The sequence below is a fragment of the Pelophylax lessonae genome (genome assembly GCF_965119305.1).
Source record: "Pelophylax lessonae genome assembly, chromosome: 10".
In the NCBI taxonomy this organism is placed as follows: domain Eukaryota; kingdom Metazoa; phylum Chordata; class Amphibia; order Anura; family Ranidae; genus Pelophylax; species Pelophylax lessonae.
In genome coordinates this window covers 240,013,186-240,036,151 of record NC_138777.1, presented here as the reverse complement: position 1 = coordinate 240,036,151, position 22,966 = coordinate 240,013,186, and the positions used below count along the sequence as shown (strand labels likewise).

Here is a 22,966-nt window from a genome sequence, read left to right as displayed (position 1 = left end):
CTGTACAGGAGGGGGAGTGGCATTCACCATCTCTATGAATGGAGGGGTGTTCTCGCTCTGCACTGTACAGGGGGGGGGGAGTGGCATTCACCATCTCTATGAATGGAGGGGTGTTCTCGCTCTGCACTGTACAGGGGGGGGGGGGAGTGGCATTCACCATCTCTATGAATGGAGGGGTGTTCTCACTCTGCACTGTACAGGAGGGGGGGGGGGGGAGTAGTGGCATTCACCATCTCTATGAATGGAGGGGTGTTCTCAGTCTGCACTGTACAGGGGGGGGGGGGGGGAGTAGTGGCATTCACCATCTCTATGAATGGAGGGGTGTTCTCGCTCTGCACTGTACAGGATTGCTCGGCATGCAGATGATTTGCTGTGAAGCTGTCCAGGGGGCGGGGTTTATTTGTCCGGAGATACAGAAATGTTATTATAATGCATGATGGATCTGTAATATTTTCCTGTACTGAACACACAGCATGCACACTGACAGATCTACACCAGGTATAGCTGCTTAGATGTCTTCTGATTGGCCGGTTCCCCAATCCTCTGTTGCCGCCCTCTTAGGGTTCAGGATGACCATCCCTCTATTCATTATACATACATTTTATAGTGTATCTTTAGTTGTGACTGAGGGCCTCTTGTGGCAAAATAGAGGTACTGCGGCGGATAGCTCCAGATTCAAGTATTTGTCAATGCACATTATGTAAAGCACATTTATTTGGTGTCAGATGGTGTCAGGCGTGTGTGGGGGCAACCAGGTGAGGAGTACAAAGACAAGTGTGTCTTCCTACAGTCAGGCATGGTGGTGGGAGTGTCATGGTCTGGGGCTGCATGAGTGCTGCCGGCACTGGGGAGCTACAGTTCATTGAGGGAACCATGAATGCCAACATGTACTGTGATATACTGAAGCAGAGATGATCCCCTCCCTTCAGAGACTGGGGGGCAGGGCAGTATTCCAACATAACGACCCCAAACACCTCCAAGATGATCACTGCCTTGCTAAAGAAGCTGAGGGTAAAGGTGATGGACTGGCCAAGCATGTCTCCAGACCTAAACCCTATTGAGCATCTGTGGGGATCCTCAAACGGAAGGTGGAGGAGGGGAAGGTCTCTAACATCCACCAGCTCTGTGATGTCATCATGGGGGAGGGGAAGAGGACTCCAGTGACAACCTGTGAAGCTCTGGTGAACTCCATGCCCAAGAGGGTTAAGGCAGTGCTGGAAAATAATGGTGGCCACACAAAATATTGACACTTTGGGCCCACTTTGGACATTGTCACTTAGGGGTGTACTGACTTTTGTTGCCAGCGGTTTAGACATTAATGGCTGTGTGTTGAGTTATTTTGAGGGGACAGTAAATTTACACTGTTATACAAGCTGTACACTCACTACTTTACATTGTAGCAAAGTCTCATTTCTTCAGTGTTCATACGCTGCCTTCCTTGACTCTGCCGACCACCAATCACTTCTACTCCGAAAATGCAAATCTCATCAGATCTCAACGCCTGCGATTGGTCAGTGAGCAGTGCATTGTGGGAGGCCGGTATAAAGACTGAAGTGAAGTTAGGATCAGACCCCGGATGGAGTGAAGCACCAGTCTGTGGGTTACATCGATTTCTTTGTCCTGAGTTCAGTCTAATAATCAGATTCCCAGAGCAGAAACCATTCATCTTCTTCCTCAATCAGCAGTTTTGGGTCACGCCCATTATTATTCTGGTTTTAATCCGTATAAAATAGGGTAATTGCTTTGTGGTTTTGTTTCCCCAGATCATAGAATCATCGCTCTATTTCCAAGAAATCTCACTTTACATAATACACAGCACAGGCCGCTCACAGACAGAGGATGGGGGTCTTAGAATATGAATGCTTAAACTAAAAAAATAAAAAGAACAAATAAAATAATAAGGGGAATAATCCAAAACAAAAGAAACACGAATGCACAGCACAGGCCGCAGAGGATGGTGGAATTAGAGTATGAATACCTAAAATAAAAAGAACAAATAAAATAATAAGGGGAATAATCCAAAAAAAAAAACACGAATGCACAGCACAGGCCGCAGAGGATGGTGGAATTAGAGTATGAATACCTAAAATAAAAAGAACAAATCAAATAAAAACAAAAAAAAAACACTAATACATACCGCAGGCCGATCACAGACAGAGGATGGAAGTCTTATGCCCCTTTCACACTAGTGCGACTTGTCCCACGATTTTTGGACCGCAAAATCGCATGACAAGTCGTTTTCCATTATTTTCAATGAGCCCCATTCATATCAGTGCGTTTTGAAGTCGCACCGACTTCAAAGTAGTTCCTGCACTACTTTGGCCCGATTTTAATACGTTTTGAGGTATATAGCCCTGAGCCATTGCTCAAAATCGCGGAAAAATCGCGGCAAAATCGCATCACATAAGTGTGAAAGGGGCCTTAGATTACAAATACCCAAAATAAAAAGAACAAATACAATAATACAAAACAAAAGAAACACTGATACATACCGCAGCCGCTCACAGACAGAGGATGGTGGTCTTAGTACTAATACCCAAAATAAAAAGAACTATTATAACAATAATAATATTAATACTACAAAAGAAACACTGATACACACCACAGGCCGCTCACAGACAGAATATGAGGGCCTTAAAGTACTAATAACAAAAAATGATCACACTAACAAAATAATAACAATAATAATAATAAAAACATTATAATATACATTACAGGCGGCTCACAGACAGGGGATGGTGGCAGTACGAACACCGAAAAGAAAAAAAAGGAAAAGGGATGAATAAAATAATAATAATACAAAACTAAAGAAACGCTAATCCACACCGCAGGCGGCTCACAGACAGAGGATGGAGGTCTAATATCCAAGCCAATAACAGGGATGTCAGAATGGGGGGGATAAATACATAATAAGGAATGAACCCCTGGGAAAGAAGGGACTCATTAAAGATCCATATAGTGTTACTTTTTACTAAACTTTATTCAAATAGTAACAAACAGCAATAATAGTAATTGCATATATATATATACACATCCACTATAGATGATGGGGAAGGTTTATATACAATTACTATTATTGCTGTTTTTTTATCTTTATTCTCTTTGAATGATAAAGTTTTGTTGAAAGTAACACTTTATTGATCTTTAAGAAGTCCCTCCTTCCCAGGGGTTCATTCCTGGGGTATTTATTAATGTTTGCTTCTTGTCGGATTCATTGATCCACATCAGGAAATGACGGTGACACCATGGACTGGACCTCCTAATGATAAGAGTAGAGTTGTCTCACATTCCTGCAGCACCCGTCCCCCCCCCCCCGGCCTCTGTCTTTATGCCCCATTCCCGGGCGCTCTGATGGCCACACCTCCAATGTTTTACAGCTGTGTTGCGTTTGCCCCACTCCTTCCCATCCCCCTTACAGCTCATCATTGTAATGGGCTGTCTGGGTCCAAAGAAGGTCCTTGGGGACAGAACGATTATTTATAAAGTATAACTGAAGGCAAAATGTTTTTTTTAGCATTGGATGGAGTGGAGAGGGAGGAGACCCCCTGTCAGGTTTTTATTGCTGTCTGTGTCCCCATTCGGGAGATTCTCCCTCTCTATTAGTCCTGTTTATTGATATGGAAAATAAAAGAAAATCTGAAATTTTGTGTTGACCCCAGAACAGTAATGGAGGGAAATCTACCAATGGGGACACTAGTTCTGGTGACACCCTGGAATTCCTCATTTTGGAGGGATTTCCTGGTTTGGCTATAGGTCAGGAAGTGAAGGGAGACTCACATGGGGTTCACCTAGACGAGGTGACATCAGTGGGGCTTCATGCGGGATCCTGGGCAAGCTGGGGATCCCAAATCACAGGAGAACACAGAAGAACGGGAAACATTTTTAATACATTTTCATTCATTTTTTTCCTGTAATGCCGGTTTTGCCACCAGGGGGTGGGGTTGGCGGGCAGCCACAAATGCATATCTTACATTATAGCGCATGGTCCACTTTACCAGAGAAGACCACCGGTGTCAATGTGCACCGAGCCGTACAATATTCCACCTAACGTTCCTTTTCTTCCACAGATGGTGCAATGCCTGGGCTTTGTCATCTACCGAGCGCTGGACTGGGGGCTGGACGAGAGTGAGGAGCGCGAGCTCAGCCCCCAACTGGAGCAGCTCATCGACCTCATGGCTGCCAGCGACTCCGAAGCCTCCATGACAGATGAGGGCTATGAGGGCACCGAGGATGAGGATGAAGAAGGTCCTCCTCGGGTGGTGCGCAGCTATTCAGCAGTCCTGCGATTCTGCGCCTCCCACCTCCCGGAACCCAAGGAGGCGCCAATCCACTACCAGGCGGTCTGCAGGGCTCTCTTCGCAGAGACGATGGAGCTTCAAGCCTTCCTTCATAAAATACGGGAGGCCAAAGAGGTGAGAGAATGGAGGGAAACAGCCAACGCCGGATAACCCCGGATTACACCGGATTACACCAGACTAAACCCGATAATCCCAGATAACCAAAAATAGCCCCGGATAGCCCCGGATAACACTGGATTACACCGGACTAAACCAGATAATCCCAGATAACCAAAGATAGCCCCGGATAACACCAGATAACCCCCGATAACATAAAAAAAATCCAGATAATGACAGATAGCCCCCAGATAACATTAGATAACCCCCAGATAATGTCACATATAACCCTGATAATGTCAGAAAACCCCCAGATAACCCCAATAGCCCCCAGATTGCCCCAGATAATGACAGATAGCCCCCAGATACCATCAGATAAAGCCCAGATAATGCCACATATAACACCAGATACCCCCAGATAATGCCAGATAGCCCCAGATAACACCAGATGGCCCCAGATAACACCAGATGGCCCCAGATAACACCAGATGGCCCCAGATAACACCAGATGGCCCCAGATAACACCAGATGGCCCCAGATAACGCCAGATGGCCCCAGATAATGCCAGATGGCCCCAGATAACGCCAGATGGCCCCAGATAACGCCAGATGGCCCCAGATAACGCCAGATGGCCCCAGATAATGCCAGATGGCCCCAGATAATGCCAGATGGCCCCAGATAATGCCAGATGGCCCCAGATAATGCCAGATGGCCCCAGATAATGCCAGATGGCCCCATATAACACCAGATAGCCCCAGATAATGCCAGATAGCCCCAGATAATGCCAGATAGTCCCAGATAATGCCAGATAGCCCCAGATAATGCCAGATAGTCCCAGATAACACCAGATGGCCCCAGATAATGCCAGATGGCCCCAGATAACACCAGATGGCCCCAGATAATGCCAGATGGCCCCAGATAATGCCAGATAGCCCCAGATAGCCCCAGATAATGCTAGATAGCCCCAGATAATGCCAGATAGTCCCAGATAACACCAGATGGCCCCAGATAATGCCAGATGGCCCCAGATAACACCAGATGGCCCCAGATAATGCCAGATGGCCCCAGATAATGCCAGATGGCCCCAGATAATGCCAGATAGCCCCAGATAATGCCAGATAGCCCCAGATAATGCCAGATAGTCCCAGATGGCCCCAGATAATGCCAGATAGCCCCAGATAATGCCAGATAGCCCCAGATAACGCCAGATAGCCCCAGATAATGCCAGATAGCCCCAGATAGTCCCAGATAATGCCAGATAGCCCCCAGATAACCCCAGATAGTCCCAGATAATGCCAGATAGTCCCAGATAATGCCAGATAGCCCCAGATAACGCCAGATTATGTCACATAGCCCCAGATCACATCAGATAACCCCAGATGGCCCCGGATAATGTCAGATAACCCCCAAGCGAGTCACTTGACCTATTGTAGTCAACACGAAGCTAACACCGACATTGCTTCTATAGATACTGAAGAAGATGCGGGTGGAAGAAGCTGAGCCTGATGGACTTGGGAACCCCAGATAACACCAGATGGCCCCAGATAATGCCAGATGGCCCCAGATAACGCCAGATGGCCCCAGATAACGCCAGATGGCACCAGATAACACCAGATGGCCCCAGATAACACCAGATGGCCCCAGATAACACCAGATGGCCCTAGATAACGCCAGATGGCCCCAGATAATGCCAGATGGCCCCAGATAACGCCAGATGGCCCCAGATAACACCAGATGGCCCCAGATAATGCCAGATGGCCCCAGATAACACCAGATAGCCCCAGATAATGCCAGATGGCCCCAGATAATGCCAGATGGCCCCAGATAACACCAGATGGCCCCAGATAACGCCAGATGGCCCCAGATAACGCCAGATGGCCCCAGATAACACCAGATGGCCCCAGATAATGCCAGATGGCCCCAGATAACACCAGATGGCCCCAGATAACACCAGATGGCCCCAGATAATGCCAGATGGCCCCAGATAATGCCAGATGGCCCCAGATAACACCAGATGGCCCCAGATAATGCCAGATGGCCCCAGATAACACCAGATGGCCCCAGATAATGCCAGATGGCCCCATATAACACCAGATAGCCCCAGATAATGCCAGATAGCCCCAGATAATGCCAGATAGTCCCAGATAATGCCAGATAGCCCCAGATAATGCCAGATAGTCCCAGATAACACCAGATGGCCCCAGATAATGCCAGATGGCCCCAGATAACACCAGATGGCCCCAGATAATGCCAGATGGCCCCAGATAATGCCAGATAGCCCCAGATAGCCCCAGATAATGCTAGATAGCCCCAGATAATGCCAGATAGTCCCAGATAACACCAGATGGCCCCAGATAATGCCAGATGGCCCCAGATAACACCAGATGGCCCCAGATAATGCCAGATGGCCCCAGATAATGCCAGATAGCCCCAGATAATGCCAGATAGCCCCAGATAATGCCAGATAGCCCCAGATAGCCCCAGATAGTCCCAGATAGCCCCAGATAATGCCAGATAGCCCCAGATAATGCCAGATAGTCCCAGATGGCCCCAGATAATGCCAGATAGCCCCAGATAATGCCAGATAGCCCCAGATAACGCCAGATAGCCCCAGATAATGCCAGATAGCCCCAGATAATGCCAGATAGCCCCAGATAGTCCCAGATAATGCCAGATAGCCCCCAGATAACCCCAGATAGTCCCAGATAATGCCAGATAGTCCCAGATAATGCCAGATAGCCCCAGATAACGCCAGATTATGTCACATAGCCCCAGATCACATCAGATAACCCCAGATGGCCTCGGATAATGTCAGATAACCCCCAAGCGAGTCACTTGACCTATTGTAGTCAACACGAAGCTAACACCGACATTGCTTCTATAGATACTGAAGAAGATGCGGGTGGAAGAAGCTGAGCCTGATGGACTTGGGAACCTCCAGAACACGGACTGGGTAAGGAGGAGCGATGGATGTACATGGCTGGAACATGGGGAGATGTGATGGAGCTCTAAGCAGGGATTGGCCCCGATTTAGGAAGGCGGCACCCTACAGGACCTCATCACTTCCCCTCCACCACTTCTCTGTATTGTTGAAGGATAAGAGATCTCTCCAACAATGTATACCTATCCTTCTACCTCCTTCTACCCCCCCCCCCCCGTGCTAAAACTGCCCCACCTCACTCCCCCCCCCCCACCCACTGTGCTAAAACTGCCCCACCTCACCCCCCCCCCTGCGCTAAAACTGCCCCACCTCACTCTCCCCCGCCAGATGCTAACTTACCTTGTGAGAGGATGAAGTGTGAGGATATCTCCATAAAAGGGAAGGGAAATCCTCCTTGGGCCTGGTTGACATCTACTGTATGCAGGTTGCTGTTGATGCATTTTTCCAGTGCGTTTTGTATTTTTTTCATGCGTTTTTGATGCATTTTGCAAACCAGCAACAATGCAGCAGAAAAACATCAAAAAAGAAAGGACTGCGTTTTTGATGCATTTCCATTGAAGTCTATAAAACCCAAAACACAACCTGCTGCAGTGCACTGATGTGAACGCGTTCCACAGGAAAAAGCATGAAAAAAGGCATCGGTGTGAATGGAGCCTTATCGCAGGAGTTCAGCTGAGTTTCAGTGTGACTTTGGGGGCGATTTGAGAGACATCTATGGGGGTTCATGCATAGAGTTCTATTGATATCACCAAAAGTAGTGCAGGAAATACTATTGGAAATCGGTACGATGTTGCGCTGATTCGGACGGTGCCGTTGTGGGCAGTTGGTGGCGATTTGGCATGCGATTTGACGCGCCCCGATGTGAACAGGGGCTTAGCTGGTAAGCTTAATGCCCTCTGAAAAGTGATCTGTGGTGTCTCACTTTTCAGAGGGCTGTATAGCAGCGGTCGACAGGCATCCAGGAGGTGCTACTGCCTCCGCCCCGCCTGACACCAGGTTTTTTTTTTAAATTGCCGAGCAGCAATTCTATATTGCAGGATGATGCTTCAGCTGCAAGCCGAGTGTTCAGCTGGTTGATCTCAATGAGTGACAGGTGGTGCTAATTATCACACCCCGCCCCAAGATAAAAATGGCAAGAAGCAAAGCATTGTGGTCAATGAGGTGTACACAGAGCTGGGATAAGGTCATCGATAACAAACTGGCCAGCCTGGTAACAGAAGGAAGGCGCCCCCATCCCTACAGTAAACCCTCCTGCCCACCCCTTTGTTCTGGCCCTGTGTGTACAGCCTTGTCAGGTTGTAATGATAGAATTCTGGTTGACCTCCTGGAGGGGAGGGGGAAAAAAATTGTTGCCCATATGTTAGTTTTTACTGCCCAACACCCCCCCCCCCCCCATTTGCCGGTGTGAAAAATGCAATCCCCTTAAATCCTATGGGACTGTTACACCTCTGTGCCGCGGGCGCAATACATTTTAAAAAGTCCTGCATGCTGCGTCTTTGATACGCTTCTCAAAGTAGTATGTCCATGTTTTACAGGTGCATGCTGGGTAACTGCGCCCTACATGCTGCAAAAACGCATTTTTACTGCCCTACGGGGACCGGGGGCAAACTGCGGCCCTGCCAGGGGTGCTGACAATGGATCCCAATACTGAACCTGCTGCAGCAATGGATCCCAATACTGAACCTGCTGCAGCAATGGATCCCAATACTGAACCTGCTGCAGCAACGGATCCCAATACTGAACCTGCTGCAGCAACGGATCCCAATACTGAACCTGCTGCAGCAATGGATCCCAATACTGAACCTGCTGCAGCAATGGATCCCAAAACTAAACCTGCTGCAGCAATGGATCCCCATACTAAACCTGCTGCAGCAATGGATCCCAATACCGAACCTGCTGCAGCAATGGATCCCCATACTGAACCTGCTGCAGCAACGGATCCCAATACTGAACCTGCTGCAGCAATGGATCCCAATACTGAACCTGCTGCAGCAATGGATCCCAAAACTAAACCTGCTGCAGCAATGGATCCCCATACTAAACCTGCTGCAGCAATGGATCCCAATACCGAACCTGCTGCAGCAATGGCTCCAGCACACCTGTGTGCAATAGTCTGCCCCGCCCCCACTCCCAGTCTTTCTGGCCAGCTTGGCTTGCATATAAAATGTGGATGAAAATTAAAGAGATAAAAATGTAATTGGTGTCGGGAATCCTCTCATCGCAGTTATTAGGTGGATGGAATAATTATGGTGCAATGATTTTATGATAGCAGTCCTTTGATCCCGCCCAAAGTTCAGTCCACGCTGGCCCTGCACGGGTGTTAAAGCTCTCAGGTAGCAGACAGGTGTATGAGTCTCCGTGTGCGGGAGGTGTATAAGTCTCCGTGTGCGGGAGGTGTATGAGTCTCCGTGTGCGGGAGGTGTATGAGTCTCCGTGTGCGGGAGGTGTATGAGTCTCCATGTTGACCTGTAACATCCTCATATCTAAGTATAAAGTGAGCCCCTGCCGGCGGTGTGCCCATCGCTGAGCGCGCTCTGTCCTGCGCACACCACCATGTCCCGCCATCGCCGTGTCACACGCCTGGGGTCTTGCGGTCTCTGTTTTGCTGTCTGTTCTGTGCTCTGCGCCACGCAGTGTTTTTTATGTTGCGCATGTATGACACATATCTGCGTCTGCGGGACCATGTACTCGGTGCTGTGCGCCTCACATGTGATGTCCTGTGCTCTGCAGGCTCGTTTGTGGGTGCAGCTGATGAGAGATCTGCGACATGGGGTGCAGCTGAAGAAGGTGCGGGACAAGACGTTCAACTCTCTGCCCACCGAATACCAACTTACACCATTCGAGATGCTAATGCAAGACATCCGAGCACGCAACTACAAGCTGCGCAAGGTCATGGTGAGTCACCGGGGGGTCCTGTTCTCTGGGGTGCAAGGGGGGGGGGTTCCTGTTCTATGGGGGTGTGAGTGGGGGGGGGGGTTCCTGTTCTCTGGGGTGCAAGGGGGGGGGTTCTTATTCTCTGGGGTGCAAGGGGGGGGTTCCTGTTCTCTGGGGGTGTGAGTGGGGGGGGGGTTCCTGTTCTCTGGGGGTGTGAGTGGGGGGGGGTTCCTGTTCTCTGGGGGTGTGAGTGGGGGGGGTTCCTGTTCTCTGGGGGTGTGAGTGGGGGGGGGGGGGGGGTTCCTGTTCTCTGGGGGTGTGAGTGGGGGGGTTCCTGTTCTCTGGGGGTGTGAGTGGGGGGGGTTCCTGTTCTCTGGGGGTGTGAGTGGGGGGGGTTCCTGTTCTCTGGGGGTGTGATGGGGGGGGGTTCCTGTTCTCTGGGGGTGTGATGGGGGGGGGGGTTCCTGTTCTCTGGGGGTGTGATGGGGGGGGGGTTCATTTCTGTGAGGGGGGGGGTCCTTTTCTCTGGGGGGGGTTCCTTTTCTCTGGGGGTGTGAGGGGGGGGGTTCCTTTTCTCTGGGGGGGGTTCCTTTTCTCTGGGGGTGTGAGGGGGGGGGTTCCTTTTCTCTGGGGGTGTGAGTGGGGGGGGGTTCCTGTTCTCTGGGGGTGTGAGTGGGGGGGGGGTTCCTGTTCTCTGGGAGTGTGAGTGGGGGGGGTTCCTGTTCTCTGGGGGTGTGAGTGGGGGGGGGGGGGTTCCTGTTCTCTGGGGGTGTGAGTGGGGGGGGGGGGGTTCCTGTTCTCTGGGGGTGTGAGTGGGGGGGGGGGGTTCCTGTTCTCTGGGGGTGTGAGTGGGGGGGGGGGGTTCCTGTTCTCTGGGGGTGTGAGTGGGGGGGTTCCTGTTCTCTGGGGGTGTGAGTGGGGGGGGTTCCTGTTCTCTGGGGGTGTGAGTGGGGGGGGTTCCTGTTCTCTGGGGGTGTGATGGGGGGGGGGGGGGTTCCTGTTCTCTGGGGGTGTGATGGGGGGGGGGGGGGGGTTCCTGTTCTCTGGGGGTGTGATGGGGGGGGGGGGGGGTTCCTGTTCTCTGGGGGTGTGAGTGGGGGGGGTTCCTGTTCTCTGGGGGTGTGATGGGGGGGGGGTTCCTGTTCTCTGGGGGTGTGATGGGGGGGGGGGTTCCTGTTCTCTGGGGGTGTGATGGGGGGGGGGGGGTTCATTTCTGTGAGGGGGGGGGTCCTTTTCTCTGGGGGGGGTTCCTTTTCTCTGGGGGTGTGAGGGGGGGGTTCCTTTTCTCTGGGGGTGTGGGGGGGGTCCTGTTCTCTGGGGGTGTAAGGGAGGGGTCCTGTTCTTTGGGGGGGGGGTTCCTGTTTTCTGAGGGTGTGAGGGAGGGGTCCTGTTCTCTGGGGGGGGGGTCCTTTTCTCTGGGGGTGAGGGGGGGGGTCCTTTTCTCTGGGGGTGAGGGGGGGGGGGGTTCCTGTTCTCTGGGGGGGTGTGAGGGTTTGTCCCTGGAAATGTACATTTTATTATCCATACTGACGGATCGGAGCAGAAAATTCCTCTGTGTGTTAAAGGAAACCTCTACTGCGAGCGATGAGGAAAGGACTGTGAGATCTGCGTTGCTCTCAGGACAGGTTCTCTTTAGCGCTCCTCTATCACATGTCAGGTCCGTGTCTTAGCGTCGGCCTCATACAAAGAAATGTCTAATGACCCAAATATGTAAAATGTATTTCCCTGACATTAATGGCGTGTTCACACTTGTGCGACTTGTCATGCGACTTTGTCTCCAAAGTCGCAGTCTATTGTTTTCAATGGCACCCATTCAGATTGGATGGTGAGAGCACCAGATTATCCAATCGATGAGTGGATGAACTTTTCACAGACACTTTTTTTCTTGAACTTTCCTTTTTGGACTTTTTTATATATTTTTTATTTCTGGACTTTCATTTTTCAATTCGTTTTTTTGCGCTTTTTGGCATCGTTTTGCAGGTTTAGAAATTCACTGCAATTGGGAAGATTTTTTTTCCTTATATATATTTGTGCTTTATATTTATTCAGCATTTGATTTTTTTACTTGCTTGTTATTTATTTATATATTTTGAAGTTTTTTTCTATTACACTTCTTGGTTTATCATATTATTATTTTATCTTCATCACACATCTGAATAGCGCACCGCCCTTTGCTTTTATATTTCAGCTGCTATATGACTCGTGTATATACATTGTATATGCTATATTTTATTTTATTTCCTAATTTTTCCCACAAACATGGAGTTACTCTTCAAAACTGCTGTAGAATTCAATGCCTCTGTGAAGAGGAGTCCTTAGTGCAGGGCTTTGGTTGCCCCCACATTTGGTAGTGATGAGGACTCTGATGTCGCTGGTCATTATCATGTAATGGTGTATTCTGTTCTCTGACAGGTAGGGGGAGACCTCCCTCCAAAGGTGAAGAAAGACGCACATGAGCTAATCCTGGACTTCATCAGGTCTCGTCCTCCTCTGAAGCCAGTAAGATCTTCTCTCGTTCTCTCTACAAATGCGTCCCGCACTAAATAAGATCTGTAGATGTCATCGGCGTCTTCTCTTCTCTGTAGGTGTCCAGCAGGAATCTTCCACCATTGCCTCTCCAGCAGAGGAGTCTCCATGAGAAGATTTTGGAGGAGATTAAACAAGAGCCGAAACTGCGACCTGTGGAGACTCGGCAGAGGGGGCAAAAAGGTAAAGTGGCCTAAGAGGACCGATTTCCTCTGTGCAGGTCAACCTGCAACCCTAACTTATAGCACGCTGAATCGCTCTTCGGGGGATCTCTATTCAAATAATATATTCTTAGGTTTAGATCTAACGAGAAGTGTTGGACCCCCAGTAATGGGGACCTCCATAAATAAGTGGATCTTCCTTTTTTTCAGTGCAATGTTTCCATTAATGCTAAACTCCATGTACTGCTTATAGTCCAGCTCTGGGGTGCTGATAAACGTACCCATGTAGTGGCTCCCCCTCCGCACTGCATGGGGTAAATGCTGGTTTGGCTGGGGGGGGGGGGGTGGGGGAGGGGAGAATAAGTACAGACATTTCCCTTATTCCTGGCTCCTGCATCTCTGTCTTCTGAAGCTGCTCCACTTTGCTGCCCAGCCGGTCCCAGCTTTGTGACGTCATCGTGTAAAGTGACGTCATTGCGTACAGTGCAAGATCATTAGTCCTGCATAGTATGGGAGGATGGCGAGGATCCGCCCATAAGCTTGGAGTGTCGGAGAGCACCGGCTACTGGGGGAGTGAGGGATAAGGCATTAGTACTTATTCCCTACCTTCCTCCTACCCATCAAGCATTTAACCCATGCAGTGTGGGGATGGGACCCTTCTGAATGGGTAAGGATTCAACCTAAATAGTACAAGTCTGAATGCTTGAATATGTCCTGATGTCAGCTTCCTGTGATCTCTTGGTAAAGTCAGCAGGGCGCAAAGTTCCCTGTACTGCAGATCTGCGGAATGCTAAAGAGAGGGCAGTGCTAGCAACCAATCAGATGTGCTGACAGGAGGAGAGAGCAGAGGGATGATTTATAGGTGTGCTGTGATCATTACCAGTTTGGGAGGGATGGGGGTCCACCAAGATGTTCTGCTATAGTGGAGGTTGATGATCTGGCTGCTTACGTTCTTCTGCTTCCCTGGATTTCTGTAGTAGTGAGTTAGTCCACCATAAAGTGTTCTGGTAGGAAGGATCTGTGTTTTAAAGTGACCTGAAATGTTTCTAAAGTAACCTTTGTGCTGAAATGTAGGTACCATGTGGGGTGTGGTGCCTACAGGTACCATTGGTAGTCCTCAGATTAATCTGTGTGCCTGTGGAGGCCTGTTTGGCACCCCCTGTGTCTGGGCTGTACATGGGCCTTTGGGTGGTGCCCCAAGTCAAGATTGGGGCCAGCCCCTGTGGTTTAAGAGTCAAACACCAGTAGATCCTGGAAGCTAGAGCCCATTAGAAGTCATAATTGGGTGGGATGAGGTAGAGGTCTAGAACCCATTAGAAGTAATGATGGGGTGGGATGAGGTAGAGGTCTAGAACCCATTAGAAGTAATGATGGGGTGGGATGAGGTAGAGGTCTAGAACCCATTAGAAGTAATGATGGGGTGGGAGTCTAGAACCCATTAGAAGTCATAAATTGGTGGGATGGGGTGGGGGTCTAGAACCCATTAGAAGTCATGATGGGGAAGGCGTGGCCTGGCGCAGCATGTGAGAGGACGTGTGTGAGAGGAGCTCCGCCGGACCGATATCCTTCACCGCTAATCCTGCAGCCCTTCGGGCACGATAATCCTTCCTTCACCTCCCGCACACCCGCGGCACCGACCTCCGCATGTCTCCGCCGAAGAAAGGCTCTGAAGCTGCGGCAAAACTGGCTGCATTCCGGAGGCTGGAGAAGGAGGCCCCGATCCAAGATGGCGCCGGCCCGTCGCTCGTGGTGGAGGAGCCTGAGAGCCCTGCTACATCCAAGGTTTTGGAAGCGATTGCCACTTGCCAGACCATGCTGACAACTAAAATCGAGGAGGTGAAGGTAGATATATCATTGATGCGTCAGGATATGCAGAAGCTAAGGGACAGAGTTGGTGAGGCTGAACACAGAATTAGTGAGGTGGAAGACTCCCTCCCCCCATTGCAAAGCTCCTCAGACAGGCTGCAGCAACAAGTACACCTTATCCTCCAAAAACAAGATGACATGGAGAATAGGCTGCGCCGCTGTAACCTGCGGTTCATTGGCCTCCCGGAGGGCTCTGAAGGTGCTGACCCCTCATCCTATTTGGAACAATTGCTCACTCAGACTTATGGCAGAGAATCCTTTTCACCCACTTTTGTTGTGGAACGTGCACATCGCCTCTCGGGGCGCCCCCCCCCTCAGGGTGCACCCCCCCGCACGTTCATCGCTAAATTCCTGAACTATCGGGACCGAGATGCCATATTGCGCCTGGCCAGGGTTAAGGGGAACATTCCATTTGGAAATCACAAAATAGCGATTTTCCCCGACTTTTCTGCTGAGGTCCAGAGGCGCCGCAAGAGCTTTTTGGAGGTCAAACGCAGACTGCGTATCAAGAATATCAAATACTCCATGTTGTACCCGGCCCGTCTTGGAGTGGAGGGCGAGGACCGAGCCCACTTCTTTGAGGATCCGGAAGCCGCCATCTCCTGGCTAGAAGGACTGGAAGCTAGAGCCTGACCACTTTGCCCTGGCGACTTCATGATACTTTCTCCCTGATGGCCTATACCTTAAGCTGCTGCAAGGGTGGAGGAGGGGTTTTGTAGATCCTGTGGAACTCAAGACTTTGCATCCCCCTTCCCCCCCCCCCTCCCCCCTCATTTTCCTGCACTATTGCTCCTGTGTTTGACCGGCGGAGCGCCCTAGCTCCACAGATGGAACTGATTTCTCTGTTCTCTTCCTATGGACTTCCACCTGCCCATAGGCTTTGCTACCCAGCGATACACCTGTTGGTTTTCGCCCCCTACACCCGCTAAGGCGTGTGTTTGTGCCCAACTCCCCTGTTGCCCCCTGCGACTTCTGCTGGACCTGGGCCCCCGGGCCCCCTTGTTTATTCTATTTGTATTTTGCTGTATTTTTGCTGCATACCTTGGGGGTCCCTGGCCTCCTGATCTTGCTCTTTTCCAGTCGCATGTGGGCCTGTTCTGGTTGAGGCACTTGTTTGGGAACATGCCCGCACAAGTTGGGGTTGGTGCAGGGCAGGGAGGGGGGATTGGGGTGTTACCATTGTTTATGGTTTATATTTGGTACAATCTCTATACTGTTTCTGTTTTATGCACATTGACCTCAAGTAATAATTATTTGCTCTTTTGCTGCCGTTTATCGCCGCTGGTGTGTGACCGTGGACTTGTTGGTTCCGTGGCCTTGCTGCCTGAGATCCTGGGAGCCTCCGCTCCGCGCTCTGTATTACCCCTGCCATGGCCGCATTGAAATTCTTGACGTGGAATGTCAGGGGTATGCGCGATAAGATTAAACGAACGGCTGTCTTTAATGTCCTACGCCGTTTACGGGCTGATATTATAGTTCTGGTGGAGACACATTTGGAGGGCCGTGTACAACAGTCCCTCAAACGGCCCTGGGTTGGTTGGGTGCAGCACTCTGCTTATAGCTCACACTCCAGGGGTGTGGCGCTACTGGTGGCCAAATCGGTACATTTCCAGCTCCTAGGATCTCAGGTCGACCCAATGGGTAGATATGTTTTTCTCAAAACGTCAGTCTATGGGGAATTGATGCTACTGATGGCCTTCTATGTGCCCCCCCCTTACTCTGCTGTGATTATTATGGAGGGACTGGCGTTTATGGCACAGAGCCCAGGGGCCCCGGTGATCTGGCTGGGTGACTTTAACAATGTGATGGACTCGGGTCTGGATAGGTCCGGTGGCGCCTCCCAGGCGCCGCCGGGGTCGTCCCCGACCAGGTTCTCCCGATTGTTGGAGAGCTTTGGTTTGGCCGACTCTTGGCGCAGCAAATACCCCGCGCAGCGCGCGTACTCCTGTTTTTCGGCTGCACACCACTCTATGTCACGCATTGATCTGATATTGCTGTCTCGAACCCTGCTCCCCAGGTTACTGACGGCAGGTTTCGCCCCACGGACTCTGTCTGATCACTGCCCTTATTGGATACTGTTGTCCTTGCCCTGCAGTAGACCTCCCCCGGCCTGGCGCCTGAATCCCGCCTGGCTCCCCTTGGTGTCGGATGGGAACGACATTGAGGGGACCTGGACACAATTCTTCTCTGACAATGAGGGCACTGCCTCCCCGGCTGCGGTATGGGAGGCGTTTAAATTGTTCGCCAGATCCACTATGATTTCCAAAATCAAGGCTGTTAGAGCGCGGGCTGCCGAGGAGATCTCCAGGGCAACGACAAATCTAATTGAAGCTGAACAGGCCTTTATGGGGGACCCGACTCCGGCACATGAATCTCAGTATAAATTGACCTCTAAAGTCCTTTCCCAACTTGACTACGAGAGGGCGAAATCTAAGATGTTTTTTCAGAAGCAGAATCTGTTTGCACATGGTGAGCGGGCGGGGAAACTCCTCGCATACTTAGTTCATTGTGAGGATAGGCCCCCGGTAGTTATTACTTTGAAGGATGACCTGGGTGATGAGATCGCTGATCCTGCTGCGGTGACACAGCGTTTCCGCTCATTTTTTAGTACTCTTTACACCTCTAGGGCTCCCGCTGACTGCACTGACATGCATGACTTTTTGGACTCTATTGACTTTCCCACTTTGACACCCGACCAGTTGGCGACCCTCGAGGCACCCATCTCTGTGGAAGAGATTGCAGCAGCCGTGTCCAAGTTCCCTAGATCTAAGGCCCCCGGCCTAGACGGTCTCCCGATTGAATTTTTCTCCCAATATTCGGAACTCCTTTCTCCTAAATTATTGGCTTTGTTTCAATCTCTATTCAAAGATGCAACCCTACCCCCTTCCATGCGGGAGGCGCTAATTGTGCTCATTCCCAAGCCGGGCAAGGATGTACACGCCCCAGAGTCTTACCGTCCCATCTCTTTGCTCCCAGTAGACACTAAAATCCTTGCGAAAATTTTATCCCTCCGTCTTAACAAGGTGATCCTCTCACTCATACACTCGGACCAGGCCGGGTTCATGCCTGGGAGGAACACCTCATTTAACCTTCGCCGGTTATTCATGAATCTCCAGGCACAGCACGACGGAATGGGTGGCAGGGTGGTGGTCTCATTGGACACGGCTAAAGCATTTGACTCGGTAGAGTGGCCGTTTCTGTGGACCTGTCTGGACCGGTACGGCTTTGGACCTAATTTTATTAAGTGGGTCAAACTTCTATATAGCGCCCCGGTAGCTAGGGTCCTGGCAAATGGCTGGCAGTCGACCGCCTTCCCTTTATCCCGTGGCACTCGACAGGGGTGCCCCCTCTCCCCCCTGCTGTATGCCCTGGCCGCGGAGCCTCTGGCGATGGCCATTAGAGCACATCCCGGGATTCGAGGCCTACGTAAGGGACCGTTGGAGGAGAAGATCAGCATGTATGCAGATGACACTTTGTTATATTTGGAGGACTCTCGGGAATCCCTACTCACGGCCCTTTCTTTAATTGAACGGTATGGACGATTCTCCGGTTTTCAAATAAACTGGGATAAGTCACAAATTCTCCCGCTTGACGAGAGCCCACAGGCAATCGCCCCCGCAAACCCGGCCCTACAATGTGTATCCCGCATTAAATACTTGGGGATTCAAGTGACAGCTAACTCAGCAGATTATGTCCCGGATAACGTTCAACCCCTGTTCCCTCTGCTTAAGGCTAAAATTCAAGTATGGTCCAAATTACCTCTGGGAGTGATGGGTAGAGTCAATTTAATTAAAATGATTCTCCTTCCCAAAATACTTTATGTTGTATGGCACTCTCCTATTTACCTGCCACTCAAGCTGTTTAAGCAGATGGAATCACTCCTCATGGCCTTTGTTTGGGGTGCTGACCGGCACAAGATCTCCTGGCGCAAACTCAAGAATCCTACAAACCTAGGGGGATTGGCCCTGCCGGATTTTAATCTGTACTATCTGGCAGCTCAGTTGTCCCAGTTCTTTCACATAGATAAAACGGATAGAGAACGCTTTTTGACCCTGCTCTGCCCTGGGTGGGCTCATCCCCTCGGGGACCCCCTCCTAGTTATCCTTAGGGGTGTCAGGGGCTCGCCGGAGCCCTTGTGCCCCAGATCTCTTCTATACCACTATTGTCGGATCTGGGAGGTGGTAGCGTCCAGGCTTCGGTGCCCTCCATTTCACACATTCACCCCTCTGTGGCATAATAGCGCATTACGCGAGTTCCTTTCCATTCCTGACCTGTCGCTATGGAGCGGGAGGGGTATTCTTCTCCTTAGCCATATCTCCACGACCACTGGTCTGCGGTCTTACGAGGCCTTGCAGGATCAGTTTGCGATCCAGGGCCCCATGCACTACAGATACTTACAGCTCTCCCATGCCTATAGATCTCAATTCCCTGATGGCCCTCCTGAGCTAGAATCGGTTACCACCCTTGAGATTGTTAAAAGTACAGCACCCAGTCACCTTATTTCCATGTTCTACTCTGAACTTCACACACCTTCCTCGACCACCTTGGCTTTTGCACTTAAGACCCGCTGGGAGCGCAGTGTGGGGGCCATGGAGGATGAGGAATGGGAGGATGCCCTGGAGACGTGCCGCAGAGTGTCGCCAAAACTGTCGGATCGCCTAACTCAGACCTTTATAATACACCAGGCTTATCTCACCCCACTTAGGCTGTCCAAATATCACCCTGACTTGGTCCCTTCTTGTCCTATGTGTGGAGACCCTGACGCCTCCTTCTTTCATCTCTTGTGGAGCTGTCCCCAATTACAGACTCTATGGCAACAAGTAGTCACATTCCTCCATGACAAGATGGGGTCTCCTCTGCAACTCTCCCCTAAGGAGTGTCTCCTGGGGGTTTACCCAGATGGAGAGATGCCCAAATCCACTGTCATATTTCTTCAGGAAACTTTGTTTATAGTACGTAAACTGATAGCCAGGAGGTGGATGAGACCTACTCCTCCTACTCTAGGTTTGTGGATTAAGGAGGTTAATAGTGTCATCCCATTTCATAAACTTTTATATAAACATAGGGGGTGCCCTCAGAAGTTCAACAAGATTTGGGACAAATGGGTGCAGTGCCCTGATACGGCTCGGTAATGCAGTGGGTAACTACTTTATGTTGGCCGCCCCTGGTAAATCAATATTTTCTGTTCGAGTGTTGGATCGACGGAGAGCCACTGACTACTGCTTTGTTTTTACTATGTCTGTTCTGTTTCTCGGTGATGATCATTTTGTATATTTGTATTTTTGTACCCCAATGTGTTATGAACCTGATTGCAGTTTCAATGCACGGTTTATTTTTGTATTGTACCAAAAATTTCAATAAACCTCACTGTTTTAAAAAAAAAAAAAGAAGTCATGATGGGGTTGGAGTCTAGAACTTATTTGAAGTCATGGTTGGTTGGGGGTCTAGAACCCTTTAGAAGTCATAAGATTGAGTGGGATGGGGTGGGGGTCTAATGAAGGAGCCGCTTCTCTTTCTGCATCAAAGCTGCTTCAATTTTCTTTTACATTCATGTTGGCGGGTGGGAAAAGCATCTCAGAAGCAAAGTAAATCCCATGTGGATTATTAGTTCCTTGTTCTGAAGAACCTTCAGACAAGCCAAAACTCTTTATTATATATGAATAGAATAATCTCAGATTCATTCTTCAGGAAGTTCCGTTCTGCTGATTGGATGCCATGTTTAGTTGCCTTTACTCTAACACTCTGCTGTAATCTTCATCTTCTTAGGCTTTGGGTCTCTTCCATGTATCGTGGATGCGTGTTCCAGTGACAAGAAGTCAACGTCCTGCATTAACCTTTCCAATCCGGATCCGGCAGCCCCCCGGCCACGTCCTCGTGTTCTCCTAAAAGCCCCCACACTGGCGGAGATGGAAGAGATGAATTTGTCTGAGGTGAGTTACAAATCGATGGTTGTTGCAGGACAGGGAAAGCATGGAAGTGGCCGGTCAGGTGATTGCCCCTCCTCCAGGGTTGGGGGTTCTGATTCTCCATGTGGGAGAACAAATGAAGGATTATGGGGATGACATTGAGGAAATCTTGGTTTGTATTGATGATCAGCTGTCATAAGAGAACCACATTGGCTGAGGGGGGTTCAGTGAATTCTGATTCAATAATTTAGAGCCGGGGTCTCCAAATGTCTAAGGAAAGGGCCAGTTTACTGTCCTTCAGACTTTAAGGGGGCCGGACAGTGTCCAGTGGATGTAAACAATGTTTGGTATTTAGGGGGTGAAATAGTTGGTGTCAGTGGAAGGAATAGTGCCCCATCATTGGTGCCAGTGGGAGGAATAGTGCCCCATCATTGGTGCCAGTGGGAGGAATAGTGCCCCATCATTGGTGTCAGTGGGATGAATAGTGTCCCATCATTGGTGTCAGTGGGAGGAATAGTGCCCCATCATTGGTGTCAGTGGGAGGAATAGTGCCCCATCATTGGTGTCAGTGAGAGGAATAGTGTCCCATCATTGGTGTCAGTGGGGAGAATAGTGCCCCATCATTGGTGTCAGTGGGAGGAATAGTGCCCCATCATTGGTGTCAGTGGGAGGAATAGTGTCCCATCATTGGTGTCAGTGGGAGGAACAGTGCCCCATCATTGGTGATAGTGGGAGGAACAGTGCCCCATCATTGGTGTCAGTGGGAGGAATAGTGCCCCATCATTGGTGTCAGTGGGAGGAATAGTGCCCCATCATTGGTGTCAGTGGGAGGAATAGTGCCCCATCATTGGTGTCAGTGGGAGGAATAGTGCCCCATCATTGGTGTCAGTGGGAGGAATAGTGCCTCGAGGGCCAGGTAAAAACAAGCAAAGGGCCGCATCCAGCCCCAGGGCTGCAGTTTGCAGAGCACTGATCTAGAACAAGGATTGAGATAAGATTGATATATAAGGGATGGATTGGCAACAACATTTATCCCCCCCCCCCCCCCAGGGGAAATATGTTCCAATCTTTATTAAAGTACAAAAAAGATAAAATATGTTTATAAAAATACAACACAGCCGGTATTTGTATACAACCCAACATGATGGGCTTCACAGGATACCCCGTTGTCCATGGTTACCATTATGGTCTTCCATGATACTCAACTTTATCTCCATCAATGTTAAACCAGGAAAGACCGACGATTCAGAGAGAACGCCTTCGTCAGGGGGGAATGAGGATATACCGTATACTGTATGTTGTGCTAAGGACCAACTAATCCAGCCGTATATTACAAACCACAGTCAGAGTTGCCATACTTCCATTCATCAACTGCGGGCCAAGCCAGGACACCCCCCCCCCCCCCGAGGATCAACATGAGGCCCCCTAAGTATTGAAGACCGGCATCCACATTTTGGCATCACAATTCCCTTGCAATTCTTTGGAGAGGACAAATGTGGATGCCGGTCTTCAATACCTAGATGGCCTCAGTGGACGCATATTGATCCTTGAGGGGTTGTCCCTGCTTGGCCCGTAGTTGATGAATAGGGATGACCAGTACACCGGAACTTCCCGAAAGTTCGGCCCGGATTTCAGAACCCCTTTGAAATCAATGGGACCCGAACTTCGGTAATCAAATAACACCATTTTGATGCCCCTAAAAAGTGCCTAGGGTTCTGGGTCATGCCCCAGGGACTATTAATCACACAAAAAAAAGTTATTAAAAATTGTCATTTTTGATAGAGAGCCAATTATTGAAAAAAAAAAAAAAAAAAATGAGATTTCTTTGGATTTAGTGTCTGGGGGGTCTAAATATGTACCTGTGAAGTTTCAGCTCTGTAGCATGTCCAGAACCAGAAAAAAAGATAGTTTCTATTAGAATTGCAATAGAACAGGATGGTGGCTTCGCCCCTGTGACACCCGGCTTTTTGTTGCAGGCGTTTTATTGGGCTTTTTTGTGGACGTGTTTGGAGGCAGGCATGACATCAGAACTTCTGTGTAGGGGTATGTATAAACACACATGTATGTATGTATGTATGTATGTATACATACACATATATAGGTGTGAAAGTAGCAGAACCCTATGCCAGCGCTAATGTAATAATTAACAGGCATAGGACTTCGCTCCTATCACACCTATATGTGTGTATGTATATAAATACATATAAGTGTATGTGTATATATAACCCTATACACAAGTTCTGATGTTATACCTGCCTCCAAAGATGCCCAAAAAATGCCCAAAAAAAACACCTGCAA

At 49.8% G+C, this 22,966-nt stretch overlaps 1 protein-coding gene across 1 annotated transcript in view; it reads left to right on the top strand.

Moving 5' to 3' along the window:
- The window catches only part of SPIRE2 (spire type actin nucleation factor 2), a 137,197-nt gene that overhangs the window by 82,901 nt on the left and 31,330 nt on the right, over positions 1 to 22,966 (top strand). Inside the window, exons 3-8 of the mRNA XM_082270587.1 lie at positions 4,068 to 4,412; positions 7,279 to 7,347; positions 10,066 to 10,230; positions 12,622 to 12,708; positions 12,795 to 12,918; positions 20,529 to 20,692. Of these exons, the coding sequence (XP_082126713.1) occupies positions 4,068 to 4,412; positions 7,279 to 7,347; positions 10,066 to 10,230; positions 12,622 to 12,708; positions 12,795 to 12,918; positions 20,529 to 20,692 (954 nt within the window). The remainder of the gene's footprint in view (positions 1 to 4,067; positions 4,413 to 7,278; positions 7,348 to 10,065; positions 10,231 to 12,621; positions 12,709 to 12,794; positions 12,919 to 20,528; positions 20,693 to 22,966) is intronic.